Raw genomic sequence first — 20,828 nt, forward strand, 5'->3', positions numbered from 1 at the left:
CTCAGAAGAAATTTTAAAAAAAGCCTTTAACAATTGGTTCTTTTGGGGTGGAAGTACTAAGAGACTGCTACTTGATTCAGTATGACATTTTATGTTACTGCTCAATGCGCGCCATCCTCGTGCAAGTAAATCTGCGTTAAGTGGATCCTTGAAATCATAAGCAATGATAGCTGATGGCTGTTCCAATTTAACTGCTGCTCCAGTGGTGACTGTTCAGATTTAACTGTTAATCCAGTGATAGAAACATTAAGGTATAATGTATTTATATAAACACTTCTGTCACCATGTCCTAGGGGCTCTGATAAGCACCAGAGAAGGTAAGATTTTAATAATGCAAACTACAAAAAAGTGCTTTGGGATTTATAGAGAGAATGCTGTATAAAAATGCTGTTGTAGTATCACGTGGAAAAGTGGAAAGAAATTAAATTAGACCATCATCCCATTTATTACTTTGAAAGTGTGCCATGTACATTGCATAGATGAGGAGAGGCAAATCTCCACTTTTTGAACAGTTTATTGCCTGAAATCCCAATTCTGCATCTGATAAGCAAAATATCACGCCCTTCAGCTATTGCAGGATGAAGCGCTAAATGCTTATTCTTTCCATTTCTGAAAACATCTGTCTACTATAGGTGACCTTCAGAACTACCTTCCAGTTTCCATTCTTCTGTGATTCCTTTGAACGTGTTTTAAAGCGTTCTGTGTATATTAACAATTCTGTCAACAGTGTCTGGGCTAGGCTAGAATCCAGGCTTATCCTACCGAGCCTTCCTGACTCTACAGTATCAGGAAACAAAAACAGGAAAATCTTACTGTAGATATAAAAGTAAGCTCATATGACTCTAAAAGTGGATAAGAAACAGTTCTTGTTTAGGAATGCCATGTTTTTGTTTTCCCTGATTTTAATCCAACTTTAGTAATCAGTCACTGTTCATTTTGATTAAAGATGCCAAAGCAAATTATTACTTGCTGGTGGAGAATACATCCTGTGAAATCCACTCTGGCACACCAAGCCACAGAACTGAGCAGGAACGCCCTGGTACAACTTGTGGGTTATTTTGGAGGTGGCTTGGTTTTGCTGTATTTGTTTTTTCATTTGTTGGAATGCAGCAGATAGAAGAGGACTGTGTATCTTTTCAATCTGTAACATAAATAATAGGGTAGAGTAAGCAAACGGAGACCAATATCCATGAAATCCATGAGTGCTCTTGTCCTGGCTTTGTTCTTCAATGCAAGAAGCTTTGATTTAGCTTATATGCATTGACCACGTAGGGGATAAGGTATGTGAAGCGTGCAGCTGATCCACAGAGAAAGAACCATGCCACTGTCCCGTGCCTCTCCGTGAAATCAGTGGGAATATATCCTGGTGTACTGACTTCCAGTACCTGACTTGTGCTGAACACATTGAGTATCAACCACACACGGGAATAAACTGTGTGGGTGCTCACAGCATTATCTTGGAAAGAGCTGCCAGTGTCCTGTCAGGCGTGGAGGACCTCAGCTCTCGTTGATCAAAACTTTACAGCTCTTGGGGAAAAACAGGTACACAGATAGGAGGGCCTTGATGTCAGCTTGTGTCTGGGAAGCGTGGCTGCGTGCAGCGTCACACCACACAGAACTACGAGACACACAAACCCCTGTCTACAAACTTTTGTATTTCTCTGTGTTGCACAGCTTCCTCCCCCCGTTCGGTAAAGCTGTGATATCCAAGTGAGATCCCAGCTTCAACACGCTACTCGTCAGGCCATGAGCGATGCCCCATCCCTGGAGGTGTTCAAGGCCAGGCTGGATGGGGCTTTGAGCAGCCTGGTCTAGTGGGAGGTGTCCCTGCCCAGGGCAGGGGGCTGGAACTAGATGAGCTTTAAGGTCCCTTCTAACCCAAACCGTTCTATGATTCTATAACTGACCAGTTGCTAATTTTTGGTGTCAAGCTCACAAGAAGAAAACAGACACTGCATGAGTGTTCTGCAATATTGTCCTCACTGTAACATACCAATCGCGTATTTCTAGAGCCCCATAAAGGAACATTTGAAGCATGAAATAAGAGACAGAACATAGAGTACAGTTAAAACGACTTCTCAGAATTTAAGCACACTTTTTGAGTGATTATTTGCACTATGTTTAAAATACTTTTTGTTAGGAGTAAAGACTACATCTCTTTTAAGGATTAGGCTAATTTGATCTTAATTTTTAAAAACAGTATATTGAAATAGTTCATCTCAGTTTTTTAAGCATACGTTAAACATGTTATTTCAAATATATCAACTGAGATTTAGTTTTTTCATTAGTACCTTGAGAACACGAAGCCCAGCTTTTTCAAACTGTTTCTGTCTGTCTTTAAACTCCTGAAGGTGTGATTCCACCAGTGAAATCTGGATGCATTTAGTAGTATTTGTCTTGTGAAGGTGTCCTTCTGCAAGCTGATCTGCTTCTGGTTGGCCTGGATAGAAATAAGGGAGTAAAAATTTCATATATCATAATATCTGAAGCAAAGGCAAGGAGGAGGTTTGGTTTGGTAGTTTGGTTAAGGACAAAGAATGTTACATAATCTCCAAAATAATACCAGAGGCTAATATTGAGAGGGACTGAGATATAGATATACCAAAGAAAAGCAATTTATCTTCATTACATCTCTCCACAGCCCAACGGCATCTATACTGAATGACTATACAACCACGAGGAAAAATGGATCACTCGGTAGCTTTTTGTAATGACACTACTTCTATCAACTGCTAATGAAAGTCAAGGACTCCACAGAACAAGTCCATTGGCGGGTCCTGCAACAGTGGTGCAACTGTAGCAAGCAAAAGAGCTCGGCAAAGGTACGTGTTAATTAAGTGCTAATTTTGTAAGTCTCCAGTGGGCAGGCTTTAAAGTGACGCTATCCTGGAGGGAAGCCAGGATAACAGCTGGCTGTACAACGACAGCCAGCCCCGGTATAAACTGCGCGCTACTGGGAATATTGCCAAGGGACTAACCAAAGTGAACCAATGGTCTGTCCGGGGCTCGTTTGATAGAAGTACTGCAATATTGGTAATTAAAGCAATGCTCAGTATGTGCATGAACTGACCGCACATCTGTCCACTCTGAGCAATGCAGAGATACATGTTGCTTCGTACTTAATCTTATTTAGGCACATAATTACTTACTTAGTCACTTATTTACTTTACATACCCATTAAGTAAAGCAGTTCCTCTTGTTTGGCTGTAGTCTCCTCTTGCATACGAAGCAGTAATTTTTCAGTTGTGAGCACTGCATCAATCACAGCGTCAGGGGGGCCCTGAAATTCCAGCCTTGCTTTTCCACCTACCACTTTTTCTGATACACTTACACTGGGATGCCGCTCTCGAGATAATTCTGCAAACTCTTTTTTACCGAGGCTAAAAATGTAGTTGTTTTCAATAACAGCACGGTGGCTTTCCTGAATTTGCACCACACTTTGGATCCACAATTTTGCTGCTTCCAGTGCTGTACTTGTGTTCCCTCTAAGTTCAATAGCTGGTTCATTATTTGCAGTCTCTTTTACACTTTGACTGCTTGACTCTATACCTGAAAGAAAGATGTTTTTTTACGCAAGTGCATTGGACGAGTGAAAAGCTTTCAAGTGCTGTCATAAATTTCTGTATGTAATGCAAGATGTTACAGTGCCAGAAACACACTACTCTTCTGGTATGCTCAAAAAAAAAAAAGATATTAGATACCAGTAGGTAAGGTTTCCAGGGAAAAAAAAACCACATACATGCAGAATTTATTTGCCTTCCACTAAGTGACTTCCAATGGGGTAGGCACTCATGATGACTTTTATGTTTGCAAATCTTAAAGGGAGTGCCCAGTTCCATTCCTATTAATGTAAAAATGCAAAACGCTCACACATTTCCCCCCCCCCTTTTCCCCAAGACACATATGTAAATACATTTTAAAGTATTTTTAAAGTATATTTTAAATGCAAGTTCTTTTTAAAGGAACGTGATTTCAGAGTCTCAAATCTGGAGCGCTCGTTTTCTTCAAATGCCCATTCTGTTCATTACTTACTCAAAAGATCACTTCTTTTGTAATATTGCGTTCCTCCCAGTTTGTGTGCTGCTGAAAAAATTTTTCCCTGGAAAACCTTCAAAGAGAAAAGTTCAGGAGCAGGTTGCAATCTCTGTTGTCAAATATGCAATTTGTCTCTTCAAAACTCTGTTAAACAGATAAGCAGTTTACAGCTGTACTCACACCTTCCCCCCAAATTCTGAAATTGTTAACAGCTGACATTTGTCAGCTTTTCCCAAAATTTTATTCCTGACAATATCAACTGCATTCCTGTTCTTCTACATCTCCCAAGGTAAGATACCTTACACACTGAACGGCATCTTTACCAACTCCTTGTGGTTGTGGCATATCTGTAACTCATGGAACCACAGTCAATAATAAAGATGTTCATTACTTGCAGCTTAACGCTGAGGAACCTGAACATGAACCCGAACAACCTGAACAGCGGCGAGGCACTGGCACAGGTTGCCCAGGGAAGTTGTCAATGCCCCATCCCTGGAAGTGTTCAAGGCCAGGCTGGATGAGGCTTTGAGCAGCCTGGTCTAGTGGGAGGTGTCCCTGCCCAGGGCAGGGGGGCTGGAACTAGACAATCCTTCCAACCCGAACCATTCTGTGACTCTGTGAACATACATAAGTCTATGGGACCTCATGAAATGCATCCCAGAGTCCTGAGGAAATTGGCTGATGTAGTTGCCAAGCCACTCTCCATGATACTTGAAAAGCCATGGCAGTCAGGTGAAGTCCCCAGTGACTGGAAAGAGGGAAACATTGCACCCATTTTTAGAAAGGGTAGAAAGGAGGACCCTGGGAACTACAGACCTGAGGAACAGATCCTCCTAGAAGCTATGCTAAGGCATATGGAGGACAGGGAGGTGATTCGAAAAAGCCAATATGGCTTCACCAAATGCAAGTCCTGCCTGACCAACCTAGTGGCCTTCTGTGATAGAGTGACTACATCAGTGGACAAGGGAAGAGCTACAGATGTCATCTATCTGGACTTCTGTAAGGCCTTTGACACGGTCCCCCACAACATCCTTCTCTCTAAATTGGAGAGATAAGATGGATTTGACGGGTGGACTGTTCAGTGGATGAGGAACTGGTTGGATGGTTGCATCCAGAGGGTAGTGATCAACGGCTCAATGTCCAGATGGAGATCAGTGAAAAGTGGTGTCCCTCAGGGGTCCGTACTGGGATGAGTACTGTTCAATAGCTTCAATGACAGACAGTGGCATCGAGTGTACCCTCAGCAAGTTTGTGGATGACATCAAGCTGAGTGATGCCACTGACACACCTGAGGGACAGGATGCCATCCAGAGCTACCTGGACAGGCTCAAGAAGTGGGCCCATGGGAACTTCATGACGTTCAATAAGGCCAAGTGCAGGGTCCTGCACCTGGGTCAGGGCAACCCCTGGTATCAATACAGGCTGGGGGATGAAGGGATTGAAAGCTGAGAAGGACTTGGGGGTACTGGTGGATGAAAAGCTGGACATGAGACAATAACGTGCACTCTCAGCCCAGAAGGCCAACTCTATCCTGGGCTGCATCAAAATGAGGGTGGCCAGCAGGTCGAGGGAGGGGATTCTGCCCCTCTACTCTGCTCTGGTGAGACCCCACCTGGGGTACTGCATCCAGCTCTGGAGTCCTCAGCACAGGAAAGATGTGGACCTGTTGGAGCAGGTCCAGAGGAGGGGCACAAAAATGATCAGAGGGGTGGAGCACCTCTCCTGTGAGGACAGGCTGAGAGAGTTGGGGTTGTTCAGCCTGGAGAAGAGGAAGCTCTGGGGAGACCTTAAGCTGCCTTCCAGTATTTAAAGGGGGCCTACAGGAAAGATGGGGACAGATGTTTTAGTACAGCCTGTTGCAATAGGACAAGGGGTAATGGTTTTAAACCAAAAGAGGGTTTATTCAGACTAGATAGAAGGAAGACATTTTTTACAATTCAAGGTCAGGTCGGATGAGGCTCTGAGTAACCTGGTCTAGTTGAAGATGTCCCTGCTTATTGCAGGGGGGTTGGACTTGATGGCCTTTAAAGGTCCCTTCCAACCCAAACTATTCTATGAGTCCTTACTCAATTTTAAACTGTGTTTTCCTTATTGGTAGCTAACAACAAATTTGTTACCTGATAGGCAATGTAGTCATCCGGGCAAAAGACAAACTGCACCTCTATCTTCTGCTTAGGGTGTGCCCTGGCAAAATTTAAAACCTCTTCGATCATGATGTCTGCCACTGTATGAACAGGCAGCATTAACGACCAAATCCCATTTGGTGTAAAAGAAACTGAGGGAGAGGCACAGTCCCGAAAGTAACACAGGCATCTTGTCACTGCAGCTCTTAATTCCTGCAAGAAAAACAAGTGTTTTAGTCCTCACATGACTCAACACAAAAATCAATTAAAGTCCAATCTAACTGATCATCACCTCACGCAGTATCACGCTGTGGTGGTGTGGCGGCCATACAATGTGCAGCACAAGCTCACAGGGCAAGTTATACCCTTTTGTTACTATGAGTGGTTTATATAACGAAGAATGTGTAAGATGAAACTGAAGTTCATCCTGAAGAGCTGAACCCGCTTTTTGCAGCAGCACTTTTGAAACTGGAGAGGAAAGGTCACCATTCACAGACACAGAATTAACAATAGCTGTAGTCTGAAAGAAAAGAGTACAAAGTTTCAGTATACTTCAAGTTTACTATTTGCAAGCTTTGCTACCATAGAGAACACTCTTTCTAGGGACAATTCCTTTAAAAAAGCCTGACTGCAGCAGATGAGCTGTTGGAAAGGTTCTCTTACTATTACTAAGGGCAGTGCTGGAAACACATCAAAGTATGCGCCTTCCAGTGGCAGCAGATGCATATGTTTTTTTCAGAAGCCAACAGTGTGCCTAAGATCTGTTCAAGCCATCAGAGTGTATTTAACAGAATTATTAACGCAGCTACAAAAGTGACCCCTATGCACCTCATCAAATGCAATTCTGCAGCCAATTATCAATCAGCAGGAGAGAGCAATGGCTATGTCTGTTATCCCAGCCCACGCAGATGCTCCCCGTGTTAGGGTAGCAAGCGCTCGTCACCAAACTAGCGGGGTCAGTGCACACAGGGGAACTGCAAAGCTATGGTTGCTTCCAATTCCCAGTGAAAACAGCAGATTCCTGTAGTAGGTCTTCTGTATTTCAAATTAAATATGTAAAATGCACAAAACTTGTTTACAGAATGCTGGTAACAGCAGTAATTGTTCTAACTTTAATTGTTGAAGATTATCTGAAGAGACAAGACTTTGAAGTATATTTTCCTCGTAGCCTTGAAGGCACGTGGTATCTTTCAAGTGCTGTAGAAATGCGTAATAAAATTCTCCACAATGTCGACTTTGCCATCCTTTGCTCTCACCTCAAAAAAATGAACTTCCTATTCAATTAAGACACTTATTTAAAATAAAAATTATGAATGTTTTTAAGATACAGTATTTGCTACAAGCAAATGCCATTCCTGCGATGTAGTTTCCAGTCAAAGAGCTCTGTTGGATTACTGTGACTAAGCTCATATATTTTCTAGCTAAAAAGTTAAATGAACCAATTTAAATGATGCACTGTTTAAAGGTAAGCTCCACATCATCTGTATGTTATTTTCAGCTGTTTCAGGGTTTGCTGAATAACTCCAGTAGTGACACCTATAAAAACACAAATTATAGGGAAAAAAGCAAGGCAAAAAAAAGGAGTAGATTTCTAGTGAATGCATGATAAAACGTGAACTTCCATGATGTTATAACATTAACACAGGGATATATTATTATTAATCATGGAATCTTTAGCTGCTTCCTATTATCCCATAACAGCATGTATATAAAATTAAGAAATAAAAACATTCTAATGTTTAATACTCATCTAGGAAAAAAACCAACTCCTTGCTACTATAATTTATTTACCATTTGTAAATTCTCCTCAGGATCAGAAGATAACTATTTAGTGGACCGATACGATATGTGTTCTGAACTCTTGGGCTCCAAATTCTGCGTAGACTTGGAGGCAACTCCGTGTTCAACATATTACGGGACAGACTTACCTTCTGCTCTTCAAGGAGTCCTCTTACCATGCGCAAGCGAACGCCTCCAAGTTTGATGAAAGCTGAAGGCTGGCTTGGTGAAGCTGAAAGAGCTTCCTGATGTGTAAGAGTTTCCTGAAATGAACTGGTATCACCCAGAAACTTTTCACAGGCCTTCTTCATTTCTGCAACTGTAGCTTCACAAATGTTCACCAGGCGGATTTCCCTGAGGCAGCTTGGTGGACTCGCTTCAACAAATTCCTTTATAGTCGTTACAATCACTTGAGCACACAAATTGAGTGGGAAGCCAAAAACACCTGAACTCACTGCTGGGATAGCCACAGACTTTATATCATTTTCCGGAGCACTAACGTACTTCAGAACATTCACTATAGCTTCCTGAAGTAGGTGACAACATCTTTCCTTTTCAATAGCCAACCATATTGGACCAACTGCATGAATAATTTTCTTACAAGGAAGCTTCCCTCCACCTGTCACTGCTATTTGGCCAGTTGCGAGTTTTCCAAACCTTTGAATATGAAGATTGCTTTGCTCTTGTATTTCTGGCCCTCCAGCATTCACAAGGGCTAATGCAAGGCCTCCTTGATGATCTAGACATTTATTGGCTGCATTCACCACAGCATCGGCCTTGTGTCTTGTGAGATCATCCTTACAAACGCAAATGTCAATTCCTTGCTTTAGTTTTTTCCTGTATACTTCAACAGTGCATTTTGTACTTTTGAAGGTCAATGTACAAGCAACCTTTTTGTAAATGAGATTACTTAGACAGTTCTCTCTTTTCTCCAGAGCTTCATAGGCATCTTTATTGATGGGGATCACCAAGGTGTCCTCATCCATTACCATGCTTGGCCCTAGGATACAGAATAAAATAAAGTGAAATCCAAGATAGTACTGTCAAAACATTGCTTTTTATATAGAAGTGTGGTTTATAGCTCTCAATTTTATCCTACTGTTGTAACTTACTCATATTTTTTGTCGTAGTCTGATCTTCTCTCTCCCCTTTTCATAGGCCTTTCTAAGCCCAACTAAGCAAAGAAATCAAGGCCTCACGTGTTCATTATTCCGTTCAAATTAACCTCCCCATCTAGTAGCTCCTTTCCCATCTTTCGTCAAGACCTTCTCCTCTTTCCTTCCGATGCCTTATGAATCACAGCTGGAAAGTGAAAAGTTCAGGCATGCTCTGGCAGGTGAACATATTTGAATGCTGAGAAACAGTCAGTGTTATGCTGTCCACTGTTTCATGTAAGCCTGTGAATACTTTCAGTTTCATCTTTTCCATCAACAGCCAGCTCCCTTCCTGTAACTGAACAGAGGCCAGGCTCAGGAGTGGCCAGCTGCTGATCTGCGTCCTCTGAGAGACCACGCACCCTCCTCTGAGGCAGTCTGTCTTCCAGATTATCTTCTGGTGACCTGGCAGATGTCAGGCCTGGTAAAATATGCCCTGAGCCCCGAAACGGCCTGCTCAGAGTACTCTCAACAGAAGGATTACCATCATATATAGCCTGTAGATCCCTTGGGCAAATACCTTTTCCTTAGAAGTGGTTGACCTCTTCTCTTTCCCTATTCTTCCCCCAAAAGCACTAAAAGATGACAACAACAGTATCACTGAGCCTGTGGTGACTTGAGAATTTGGGTTTGCCTTACTGTTTACCTGAGGAGGAAGCTTGGTTAAGATGTGTCTCCTCCTGCTACTTGTTACCTCTCTCTCTCTTACTTTCCTTCAGTTTATTCTCCCCACCATTAGGCTGACACAACCATTGCCAGGGACATATTCTTAAATAAATCAGTGACATAATCTGAATTAGGAAAAAAAAAAACACCACACCACAAAACTGAATTTGATTTAGAGCACCAACCTCAAAGAGTGATGCAGCAGCACAACTGAATAGCCTGAGAATAAATGGTGAGGAGGAAAAAGAAGCAGACAAGTGTGAGGGAAATTGGATCCTTTGGTCTTTGGAATGGATCCTGTTACAGGGCTTCGTTAATTGTCTGCAGTGCCACCATGGTGCTGTGCTGCATTTGCCACTAAAACTCCAGCAGAGAAAGCCAATGTAAAAAGCCATGCTGTAATCAGAGCTTCAAAATACTTGTAAAAGCAGAAAACACCCCTTCTCCCCCTCTGAGCTTGTTTTGCTGAGAGGGCTGAAGCCTGCCCCTGCCCTCTCCAAGGCATTCTCAGCATTGTGCCACTGAGTCCCAGCAAGATCCAAGGGTGAGTCCCCCAGGCCTTTGCAGAGTCAGTGACACTCAGCCACACCGGCAGAGGAACGCTTGCCGTAACGTTCATTTAACCATGCCACAGAGATCTTATGCTGAGCTTTGTCTTTAGTTCTGTGTATCTTGTTTGGTCTGCACTTACAGCCCACAAGCAAGTTCTTTCTTTGTAAGGAACTTGTGAATTTGGAAGGGCTTTTTAAACCCCTTCTTTTAGGGAACAAAAATAACAGTGAAGAGTGGGGCAGTTTTTACATTATCGCTGTGGCTATACAGCCCTCTCCTGGCAGATACCAGCAGTACTGTATGCATTAGTTATGTGAATTAGTTTAAATCAATTTGTATGAGTTTAATCAAACTTTCCTCCTGGGTACGCTACCTACTTGTAAAAAGAGTTGTGACATTTTGCACTTCCGCACACTGATTCATCAAAACACTTCTGAACTCTTGCTTTGGAAAGAGAAACGCAAGCAAATCCTGTTGAAGTAATGAATAATAACGTTGATTCATAACCGTGCCTAATTCATACATTTCAGGTGGCTTCTGGCTATTCCACGTTGAGGTTTTCCCGTTTGCTGGCTGTAGCTGCAGCAATTTTCACCTGAAACGCAGGAACGCGCTGTGCAGGCGGCAGAACGCTTACCTGAATCGCTCTTCAGTGTGGAGCTCTCTGCACTGCAACTCTGTTGTAAAAAAAACAACAAAACAAACAACAAAACACAAGAAAGAGAAAATACACGTTACTGCCCGATGGGCGGCGTTCCTACGGGAGCGGTTCTGCTGCAAGCGCCACCTTTTCAACAATCCCTATGAAGTTTTCTACCGTTTAAAACGCTAAAACGGAGGCCGGACCTGCCGGGGGGTGAGATGCCGGGAATTTTTACCTCATCCCGAGCTCCGTGACAGAAAACACCACTTTTTTTTTTGATTTCCCCCCAGTGCCTAGACCCCGTCGGCGGGCAGGGGCGAGCCCGTCCCGGCCTCTGGCACAGGGCCGCTGCCGGCCGCAGCACCCCGCGCCCCTGAGGAGGGCGGCCCCGGGGCGGTGGGAGACCCCGCCGCCACCCGCCTCCCCCCTTCCCCAGCCCCGCTCTGTTACCTGGAAGATCCCCATTAACCAGCGTCCGTCTCCCTCTCAGCGCCGGGGGCCGGGGCGGGGAGCGGCGACCCGGAGAGGCGGAGCGGGAAGCGAAAGCGAAAGCGGGGAAGCGGCGGGGGCATCATGGCGGCGCCGCTGCTGGTGCGGCTTTGCCCGGCCCCCGGCGCCGCCGACAAGCCGCTGCTCAAGCTCCAGAGCTACTTCCAGTCAGGGAAGCGGTCGGGGGGCGGCGAGTGCGAGGTGCGGGCGGGCCCCGAGCCCGGCACCTACTGGGTGCACTTCCAGCAGGAGCGAGGTAGGGGGACGGGGGGCAAGACGGGCTGGGGCGGGGGTTGCCCGCAGCTCGGCACGGCCCCGCCGCTGAGGGGGCGAAGCGGCGGCTGAGCCCCGGACACCCCCGGGGAAGGGGGGATCAGTTGGCCCGCAGGTCCCTCAGGCGTGGGGGGGCGGGAAATGGCCGCCGAGGGTACTATCCTGCGGCCCCGGGCAGCGGGTGGGCAAAGGGCAGGCGGTCTCTGTTGCCGTCGAGTTTTCAGGTGGCTTTTATCAGCCTTACCTCTGCCTGTCCCCAAATTGGGTCAGATAAGAGGAGCGTGGAATCCCGCACGGATCATGTCTTGGAATTGGGTGCCCAGCGCCTGAGGATTGTCATCCAGGTGGGAGAAGGGGATGCGGGAAAGAGCCCGGTTACAGCGCAGGCCTCGTCCAGCTCATCCTCCCCTCAGCGGGCTGCTGAAGGCCATGGAGACGCGTCAGGAGAAGTCATTACCAAAAAGGTACGTCAGGAAGAGCAGCAGCGAGCAGTGTCATGGCCTGCCCCACAAGTCCTTTGCGTTGTTTCGGTGTTTCATGCCAAGCAGATGTCAGTGAAACGGGGGCAGGGAGTGACTTTGGAGTGCTGGGTCACAGGTCATCCAGGCATGTTCCCAGGCAGCACGTTCTCCAGCATGGCTTCAGCATGTGCCAACTGCCGCTTCCCAGAGCGGCACTGTGGCGGGTTTCAACACCTCTGCTATGAGGACAGGCTGGGAGAGTTGGGGTTGTTCAGCCTGGAGAAGAGAAGGCTCCGGGGAGACCTTATAGCCCCTTCCAGTACTTAAAGGGGGCTACAGGAAAGATGGGGAGGGACTTTTTACAAGGGCATGTAGTGATACGACAAGGGGTAATGGTTTTAAACTAAGAGATGGTAAATTTAGATTAGATATAAAGAAGAAATTCTTCATTACAAGGGTGGTGAGGCACTGGCACAGGTTGCCCAGAGAAGCTGTGGCTGCCCCATCCCTGGAGGTGTTCAAACCCAGGCTGGATGGGGCTTTGGGCAACCTGGTCTAGTGGGAGGTGTCCCTGCCCAGGGCAGGGGGGTGGAACTGGATGATCTTTAAGGTCCCTTCCAACCCAAACCATTCTATGATTCTGTGAATGCACCAAGGACTGCTCCCAAAAGGTGGAAGAATTTTGTGAGATTTGGATCCCTTCCAGCTACGCAGACCTCTAATACTATTTCAGCATGTTTTGTATCTTCAAAAAATCCTAATTACTTCAATCCCTCAGTGTTAAAAAAATCTGCTCTGATGGGATGTAGCACAGCAGACGTTATTTCAGACATTTTGAACTAAAAGTTATGCATAAAAGAAAAGATCATCTGTGTGTTCGGGACATGGGTTAGGGCCCGGCAGCAAGTTATATGATGGAGATGTGTCTCTGCCAAGACACTGATGTCTGGCCCAGAGGGTTTACCCTGTTCTGCATAATACCATAGATGTAGCTTTTCAAGTACAGCACGTGCTAACATCGTGGTTATCTGATATCTGTAGCAGTATACTGCAAATTTCCTTATCCTTCTGTCTCCGCCAAGTAGAGACGTGAACGTGTTTGTTACTGTTTTTCAGGATCCTGTTTTCTGCCTTAACCCTGAGTTACGAAAGCGTGACTTTTGGGAATTTTTTAAAGAAAGATAGTAAGAGAAAACCAGAAAGTCCAATATAATTAAAGAACAATGTGATATAACTTATCTGTGACATGTTGTGTCTCTGTCACCCAGCACTAAGGGGACAGACGGGTTCTTTGGAGATCCTTGGCAGAATGGTGATGGCCCTAAGTTGTAGTTACAATTAAAGCTTTATGTTTTTGTAACATGATTTTATGATTAGCAAAGCATAGAATTAATGATCAGAATAGCACAGGATTTCTACAAGCGTAATCAGTGTGGCACAGTTTTGTAAGTCGTGTAGCACTGAATTTTATAGCACGGCTTAGCTTGTGGTTTCTAATCAACTGGACCCTCTGCAGACCATGTCAAAACTTAATACTTGGCTTGCTGTGTTGATAGAACAATCATTATCTAGACTCAAAAAACGCATGAAAGGATATGAGTCATTCACTCAGTCCTTGGAGGAAGCAGAGGTCGCTGGAGGTGTCCCTGGCCACCCGGGGATCGCGGGTCTCACTGTCCAGCAGCAGTTGAGGGCCAAGCTCCCACTTAGGGCTTGTAACTGCTTGATTTTGTAGACGGCGCCCTGCATGCTGTTACGCTTCCCTGTTCTGTGATCATCACCACCTGGTTGGTGTGGTGCCTGGGACCTTCAAGGCCCGTAAGGAGGGGAGTAGTTGGCCTGGTGCCCGGGAACCTTGAGCATGACAGGGAGGGGAAGAAGAAATGTGTTTGCTTCATCTATGCGGTGCACAGGACATTCAGGGCCTGATAATGAGGGGAAAAGGGACTAATACGTGACCAGCTTGGTTGCAGAGAATGGCCGTTAGCCTTATAAAATGCCGTTAGTTCTGCTAATGGCATTGGTGGAGGTCAGGAGCAGGGAGTACTGGTCACAGTCTCAAATTAAGTAGCAAAGTTATTGTCTTTGTTCCCGCAATTCTGATGATGTTAACAAATTGGATTTAGCAGTTGATTGTTTTACTTACATGTGTGTGATATCAGTATATATATGTTGTAAAAGAAACACTATGTACAAATGTATCTATCGTAATCTGACCCTACTGAGACATATAGAGCTTTTCCTTCCTCAAATTACAGAAGCAGCAAGCTGAGAACCTTAGGAAAAACAACTACTGATATATTCTCGTCTTCTCTTTAGATATTTCTTACAGTATCTGCAACTTTGAATACCAGTATGTTCACTGCAGAGCAAAGGGAGAAAATTACCGTTATATGTCCAAATTTAAAAAGAGAAGGAAATCCTAATATTGATGGCTCTGAGCAATTGACGGGAGATTTTACTGATATTGAAAAAGCTTATCACTACTTTAAGGATATCCTCGCGGGCAATGACACAAACCATAATTTTTCACATGCCGAAAGTAAGAAGGGTTTGGAAGACGAAAATGGTCTGAGTACTGAAGAAATGAATGAGTTTACAGTTCTGTCAGCTCTATATGAATATTTCAATCATACCCGCAAAGAAGAAATCAAAGTACTACATGAACGTTTTGGAGTGCGTATAAGAAGTAAAGATCATTGCAATGGAAGCACATCAGTGTGCTTCACTTCTGATGAAAGTCCTGCATCGATACAAGGAGCTAAAGATTTATTTATCACAATTTTTCAGAAAAGCATAGAAGATCTGAAACAGGAAAAAATTCCCTTAACAAATGGTTACACATTAAATGAGACAATAAGGAAATTAAATGCCAGGTTTAGTAATCTTCTTGCCAAAGAGGAAGGGAATCAATTGCTACTCCGTGGTCCAGCGAGTGAGATTTTAGCTGCCAAAAAATTTCTAGCACAGGAGGATGAGGACAGCCAAACCGAAAAGAATATGAAAATATCATCTGAACTGTACAGATACAGGAATGGAGTAGAAGTTGATGCTTCTCTGTTTAAATTGTTGGAAACAACATTAAGCAAAGAAATTGAAGACATTAAAGACAAATTTGATACAGTAGTAGAAAAGAAAGACAGTTCATACGGCCAGAAGGTGTTCATAATATTTAGGCCTAGGATCAAAACTTCTGATATGTCTTCACATGCTACTGAAAGTTTCATCAATGCATTTCAGAATGCCTCTGCAATGTTAAGAGAAAAAATCATCAGCTGTAAGCTTTCAGAAGATCAGAAGAAAAGATTAAATATGCTACTTAATGGAAAACAATTGGAAGATCTGCATGTAAAACTTAAGAAGGAGGAAGACAAACTCATCTTAAGTGGTTTACCAAAGCATCTTCATGCTGCTGAAAAGCACATTGTGAACCTTCTTAACACTGAGGACTCAACACAAACTAAAAATAGGACACCACTGTCCTCTGATCTCAGCTATCAAGAAGTTACAGAAGCATCTGAGAAGAAATACAATGGCAGGCAAAAGAATAATCTTCCTTCTGAAAGACAGTCCAAGGTGAAGACAGAAGAAGATGACAAAGATGTGTGTCCGATTTGCATGGAGACAATTAAGAATAAAGAAATTCTGAGAAAGTGCAATCATGCGTTTTGCAAAAGTTGCATTGACCAGGCCATGACTTATAAGCAAGCTTGTCCTGTTTGTAATACCGTCTATGGACTCATGGAAGGAAACCAACCAGAGGGAACAATGTCGGTTAGAACGATGTCTTCATCTCTCTCTGGTTATCCCAACTGTGGTACTATTGTGATTACATATAGTATGTGTGCTGGTATTCAAACTGTAAGTATATTTAAAGATTCATAAAAGGTATTTTTCCCACAACAAAACCAATAATATTGAATCTAAAATTAACTATTTTTCCATCATTGTTATGCATGTCCAGGAGAGACATTTCTTTGTTTTGTACAAATATGCAAGTATTTAATTCAGTATTTTTGGGTGCGATTAAGTAATATAGTAGGAATGAAATAGTCGAATGGTAGCCCTCCATTTCATATGCACCAGGACAGAGCTACCTGTCTTTAATTTGTACATTGGGGATAACTGAACTGAGATCTATGGAGTGATATTGTGTAAACAAAACTTTGTGAGTATAATGAGGATTCTCTGAGACATTCTCTTAGCTGCCGACACCATCAGACAAAAATGAATAGCGGGCTGGCTTGTAAGCTTTGCAGGTGAGAAATCAGCTTATTTTATGTGCTTAGAGTGATGACTAGGACTGAAAATGGATAAATGAAAAAGTCAGAGGAGTCAGACATGCATTCGGGAGAGCTAAGAGGAAAAAACAAATTTAAAAATAACACTGGATGCATGAGTGATGATAAGAAAATGTGAACGAAACTTATATGGAAGAAATTATCTAATGAGAAAAAAACCTGCTCAAAATCAGTCATCAGTCATGCTATGTCCTTCTGTCATGCTATCCCACAGCTGGGATCTGTGATTTTTTTACACTTCCAAAGCATTTATGATATACAATATGGTTTGGTTTTGTTTTTCTACAAAACAGAGCAACCATCCAAACCCAGGGAAACCTTATTGTGCAACTCGTCGAATAGCGTATTTACCTGACAACAAGGAAGGGCGAGAAATTCTGCAGCTCCTCAGAAGAGCCTTTGACCAAAAATTGATTTTCACTGTGGGGCAGTCACGTACTACTGGTGTACGAGATGTTATCACATGGAATGATATTCACCACAAAACTTCCATGGTTGGAGGACCTTCCAAGTAAGTACTCTTCACTTTGTAATTTTGTTGCTACTCAGATATGTCAGGAAGGCTACCCTGAACATTTTCCACATTAGAGCTTTCAGATTTTGTCAGTATCAAAGTGGTTGTGGAGTGCTCCATGGATCCAGGCTTGAATCACCTTCACCAATTCGGATAGGTGGAACAAGGGTGAGCTTAGTCTTCTGCTGCCCCTCAGGCCACTCATTCACCAGTGAGTTGTGTAAAACACCTACTCTGATGAGAAACCACTTCTAGTAGAGCACAGGACAGCAAGCTCTTGATAGCACCTAAGGTTGGACTCCTGATCTCAGCCTCTTCTCTTACCTGCTGTTTTGCTCCAGGAGGTGCTGGTCCATTATGATCCCACTAAAGACAGCACTCAGACTGTAAAATACGATTGGAAAGTCTACTTATTAGAGCTAACAGCAAGAAGAAAGAGATTGTAGTATAGGTATGGTTATGTCCCCTTAGATGTGAGGAACCCCAAATTGCACAGCATTCATTGGGCCTCCAGTCTGAGCACAGGATGCCGTGCCGACCCCATCCGTAGAAAGGGTTAACCCATTTTGGTCGTTTGAGCTATTACAGGATTTTCTTAGTAGAAAACAGCTCTGTTCAGCAATTCTTGAGGACTTGCTGCACTTCTAGATAAAGACAAGGACACGCAGGTGGTGTAATCACGGGTACGGAGCGGGAGCTGCCTGCAGCACCTCCCTGAGACTGATCTGGCCGACTCTGTCCTGTGGCCAAGGGATGTGCACAGCCCATCACAGGCCTGAAGGCCACACTGTACGTCCAGCACAGCATGGCGTGGGCCTGGGTCTGCCCCAGTTAACTGTTAATGGGGATCATTAATTCCTCAGTGTATGATGGTCTTCCGGTAAGGATCATTACGTTCCACCCCTTAATGCACATACAATTGACCATTCTTAAAGATATGATTAACTACAGATTATATCGGTAAACTGTTTAGCTCCTGGAAGGGATCTTAGAGAGACAAGAGGGAGGTTTGGAACAGTCCTTTCGAGCTTGTTGTAGCCCCCCAGGGGCAGGTGTCTTCCTGCAAGCTCTAAAGATCGGTGCCTAGATCCTCCTTCCTGGGCTGGGATCATAAAAGATCAAAAAGTATCAGTTTTACTTTATCCCCCCTCTCTGGCCAAATGCTCTCCCTAGTTATCACTTGCTTCATACACACTTTTGGCGATGCGCTACTTAAAATCCAGAAGTGCCGTTGTATTTGTGTTTTGAATGCTGACTTGGATGCGCCTCAGGTCTGATTTTCAGACAGATGCATACCCCAGCGTGCCATCATTTTCCAGTGGGACACCAGTCAGCTTCGAAAATCAAGATCTTAGTGTCATTTTGGACGACCAAGTTCAGCAGCTCCTTTTCTGAAGTTTTTAGCTTTACCCTGTCTGTACCACCTCTCTGACCTGCAAAATAGGGTCTGTTTTCTCTCTGGAGTAATGATGTACTTTAAGAAGGTAGAATAGGGGGATCTTATCAACACTTATAAATACTTAAAGGGTGGATGTCAGGAGGATGGGGCCAGGCTCTTTTCAGCGGTGCCCAGGGACAGGACAAGAGGTAATGGGCACAAACTTGAGCATAGGAAGTTCCATCTCAACATGAGGAGGAACTTCTTTACTTTGGGGGTGGCAGAGCACTGGCACAGGCTGCCCGGAGAGGTGGTGGAGTCTCCAACTATGGAGACATTCAAAACCCACCTGAACCTGTGTAACCTGCTCTGGGTGACCCTGCTCTGGCAGGGGGGTTGGACTAGATGATCTCCAGAGGTCCCTTCCAATCCTATGATCTATGGGACAACAGTAAGAAGTGCATGCATAAAATTTGTCAAGTGTTTTAAAAGACTTGGATAAGAAGATTCTGTAGAACTGTCAAGTGCTTCATTGCAGAAGTAGCCCAAACAATTCTTTTCTTCTCCTAGTTTTGGTTACCCTGATCCTCATTATCTGCAACGAGTTCGATCAGAATTGAAAGCAAGAGGAATTGAATGAAGAGATTTAACAACCGTCAGCTCTTAAGTGTAATAACTGAACACATAGCAGTTAATTTACTGTTCATACAAGAAGAAGGAAGTTACTTTGTTCAACTGCTGTACTTAAATCACTTGTCTTTCGCAGTCAGCTCAGTAATCTTTTTTTCATCAAATGACATATGTTTGTTTTACACATCATTTAGTTCCTTGAATAATGCTTCACTCTGTGAGTAACCTTTACAGAATTTGCGTCTTGTGAGTGCAGCATCAGAACTTGTTGCACTTGTCAAATACCAAATTGTGTGTCTTATTTTACTAGTGAATCCGATATGCACTTTTTCCCACAAGTATTCAGTCCGACCACCAAAACTGATAGATCCACTACTAGCTTTTATTCGATCAAACACTTACTTTAGCTTTGTGTAATTACGTCTGTCATCATGGATAGCATCATGTAACCCATCTGCTGGAAGATTTTTATGCAGCTGTTATAGCATCAGCTGCAATGAGGCTGTGACCTCTTGCTTCTTTTCCTTTTCAGGGTAGAAACAGCATTAGCAGTTTGGGTTTAAAATGTGAAATTAGCATGGATAATGTATGAGGGGTTATGTGGGTGCTGCTGCATTTTTAGCCCTGCAGAAATGCTGAACACTCGGAGCCGCGTTGGAGCAAATGGAAAGTAACAGTGTCTGCAGCCATCTCTGGTCATGGGGTCCCGGTTCTGTGCCTGCCATCGTGTTTAAGCTTAAATACAACTTTTAAGTCAACTACATTCTTCCCATTGCTTCCAGTATATGGTTTAAATTGTATTGTAAAGATACTTTGTTGCTACTCTGCACTGCCTAAATAGCCTGATAATTACCTTTGTTGTGGTGTGAAACAAATAGCTTTCACCTAACGCAGACATAATTTGTAGTGAGTTAAACCATTTTTGTTAGGCTAATTAATGTAACTAATAAATAAAATAAATACCATCTGCTCAGTTCTGCATTCTTCTGTACAGGATTTTCCTTCTGTTCTAGATATGTACAGCTGTGTGGTTTTTTTTTTAATTTAGGAGCTTCCCAGCAACGCCATGATTTGGCGTGATTTGGACCCCCATGCCACTTCCTTTTTTTTTTTTTAAGGTTCCCACATTGTGCCTAGGCAGTACTACTTTACCACCTCAACTTTCAGATTTCGTAGTGTTGGGCGCCGTTTGGTTTCCGTGTGGGCTGAGATGCCTTTCCTGCTGTGGTTTTGTTTTACTGTATTTGTTTTCACATTTTACACTGTTACAAATTACCTCCCTTTTCTGTGCGGTAAGATACCAACGTTCCAGTTGTTTCTAAACGGCCGTGCTTTTCTGCACACTGAAGCAAGGCTGGGAAGATCAAATCTCCCCAACTCCTTTCGGTCTCTCGTTTCACTTTCTGTCCCAATGAGCCAGTTCAGCGATGTCAGACCCCAACCTGATGGTTCACCCGTTCCCGTTTCACCTGGGGCAGAGTTTTACGGGATGAGTTTTGCAGCAGAGCCCTGTTGACTGTCACGGGCTCCCAAAAGCCCGTGGATAAAAGCTCCCAAGCCTTTATCCTATAACCAGCTGCACAGGCCTTTGCTTTCTAACCACAGCTGTACGGTTTAAGAATAAATCCACCTGATTTGCAGTCAAAAGTCAGGAATTTTGCCTGGGTTACAGCAAGGGAGGAGAGCACGCCCCTTCGCCAACAGCGCATTAGGAAAAATAAGATTAATCACCCCCGACAAAAAAAGGCACCCCCATGGGTCCGCTCGTGACACCTATATTTAGCTGAAATCCACCCCTGCCCATCATATTTAATGACATTTGGTTGTTAT

The 20,828-nt window shown here is 43.9% G+C and overlaps 3 protein-coding genes across 3 annotated transcripts in view; 2 read left to right on the plus strand and 1 right to left on the minus strand.

Annotated features, from left to right (window-relative positions):
* FAIM (Fas apoptotic inhibitory molecule) overlaps positions 1-8,970 on the plus strand; it is an 18,743-nt gene extending 9,773 nt beyond the window's left edge. Inside the window, exons 4-5 of the transcript XR_008467585.1 lie at positions 2,642-2,822; positions 7,970-8,970. The gene's annotated coding sequence lies outside the window, so the exon portion shown is untranslated. The remainder of the gene's footprint in view (positions 1-2,641; positions 2,823-7,969) is intronic.
* The window catches only part of PARP9 (poly(ADP-ribose) polymerase family member 9), a 12,494-nt gene extending 957 nt beyond the window's left edge, over positions 1-11,537 (minus strand). Inside the window, exons 1-9 of the mRNA XM_054207730.1 lie at positions 11,403-11,537; positions 10,947-10,986; positions 8,087-8,937; positions 6,451-6,678; positions 6,153-6,371; positions 4,033-4,108; positions 3,175-3,549; positions 2,292-2,440; positions 967-1,141 (exon numbers count right to left, since the gene is read on the minus strand). Of these exons, the coding sequence (XP_054063705.1) occupies positions 967-1,141; positions 2,292-2,440; positions 3,175-3,549; positions 4,033-4,108; positions 6,153-6,371; positions 6,451-6,678; positions 8,087-8,937; positions 10,947-10,986; positions 11,403-11,417 (2,128 nt within the window). The 5' untranslated portion in view covers positions 11,418-11,537. The remainder of the gene's footprint in view (positions 1-966; positions 1,142-2,291; positions 2,441-3,174; positions 3,550-4,032; positions 4,109-6,152; positions 6,372-6,450; positions 6,679-8,086; positions 8,938-10,946; positions 10,987-11,402) is intronic.
* On the plus strand, positions 11,526-19,968 carry DTX3L (deltex E3 ubiquitin ligase 3L). The gene is made up of 5 exons (XM_054207731.1): positions 11,526-11,697; positions 11,985-12,178; positions 14,495-16,036; positions 16,770-16,987; positions 18,939-19,968. Exons 1-5 carry the CDS (start codon positions 11,526-11,528, stop codon positions 19,006-19,008), a joined length of 2,196 nt encoding a protein of 731 aa, XP_054063706.1. The 3' UTR covers positions 19,009-19,968.
* Positions 19,969-20,828: the final 860 nt, after the last annotated feature.

The sequence above is a fragment of the Rissa tridactyla genome, chromosome 7 (genome assembly GCF_028500815.1).
Source record: "Rissa tridactyla isolate bRisTri1 chromosome 7, bRisTri1.patW.cur.20221130, whole genome shotgun sequence".
In the NCBI taxonomy this organism is placed as follows: domain Eukaryota; kingdom Metazoa; phylum Chordata; class Aves; order Charadriiformes; family Laridae; genus Rissa; species Rissa tridactyla.

Bases quoted from the DNA above. Each gene is read 5' to 3' on its own strand.
- DTX3L (XM_054207731.1), top strand. From the start codon at position 11,526: ATGGCGGCGCCGCTGCTGGTGCGGCTTTGCCCGGCCCCCGGCGCCGCC. The intron at 12,179-14,494 runs GTACGTCAGGAA...TCTTCTCTTTAG, and splicing joins GAGAAGTCATTACCAAAAAG to ATATTTCTTACAGTATCTGC. The intron at 16,988-18,938 runs GTAAGTACTCTT...TTCTTCTCCTAG, and splicing joins ATGGTTGGAGGACCTTCCAA to TTTTGGTTACCCTGATCCTC.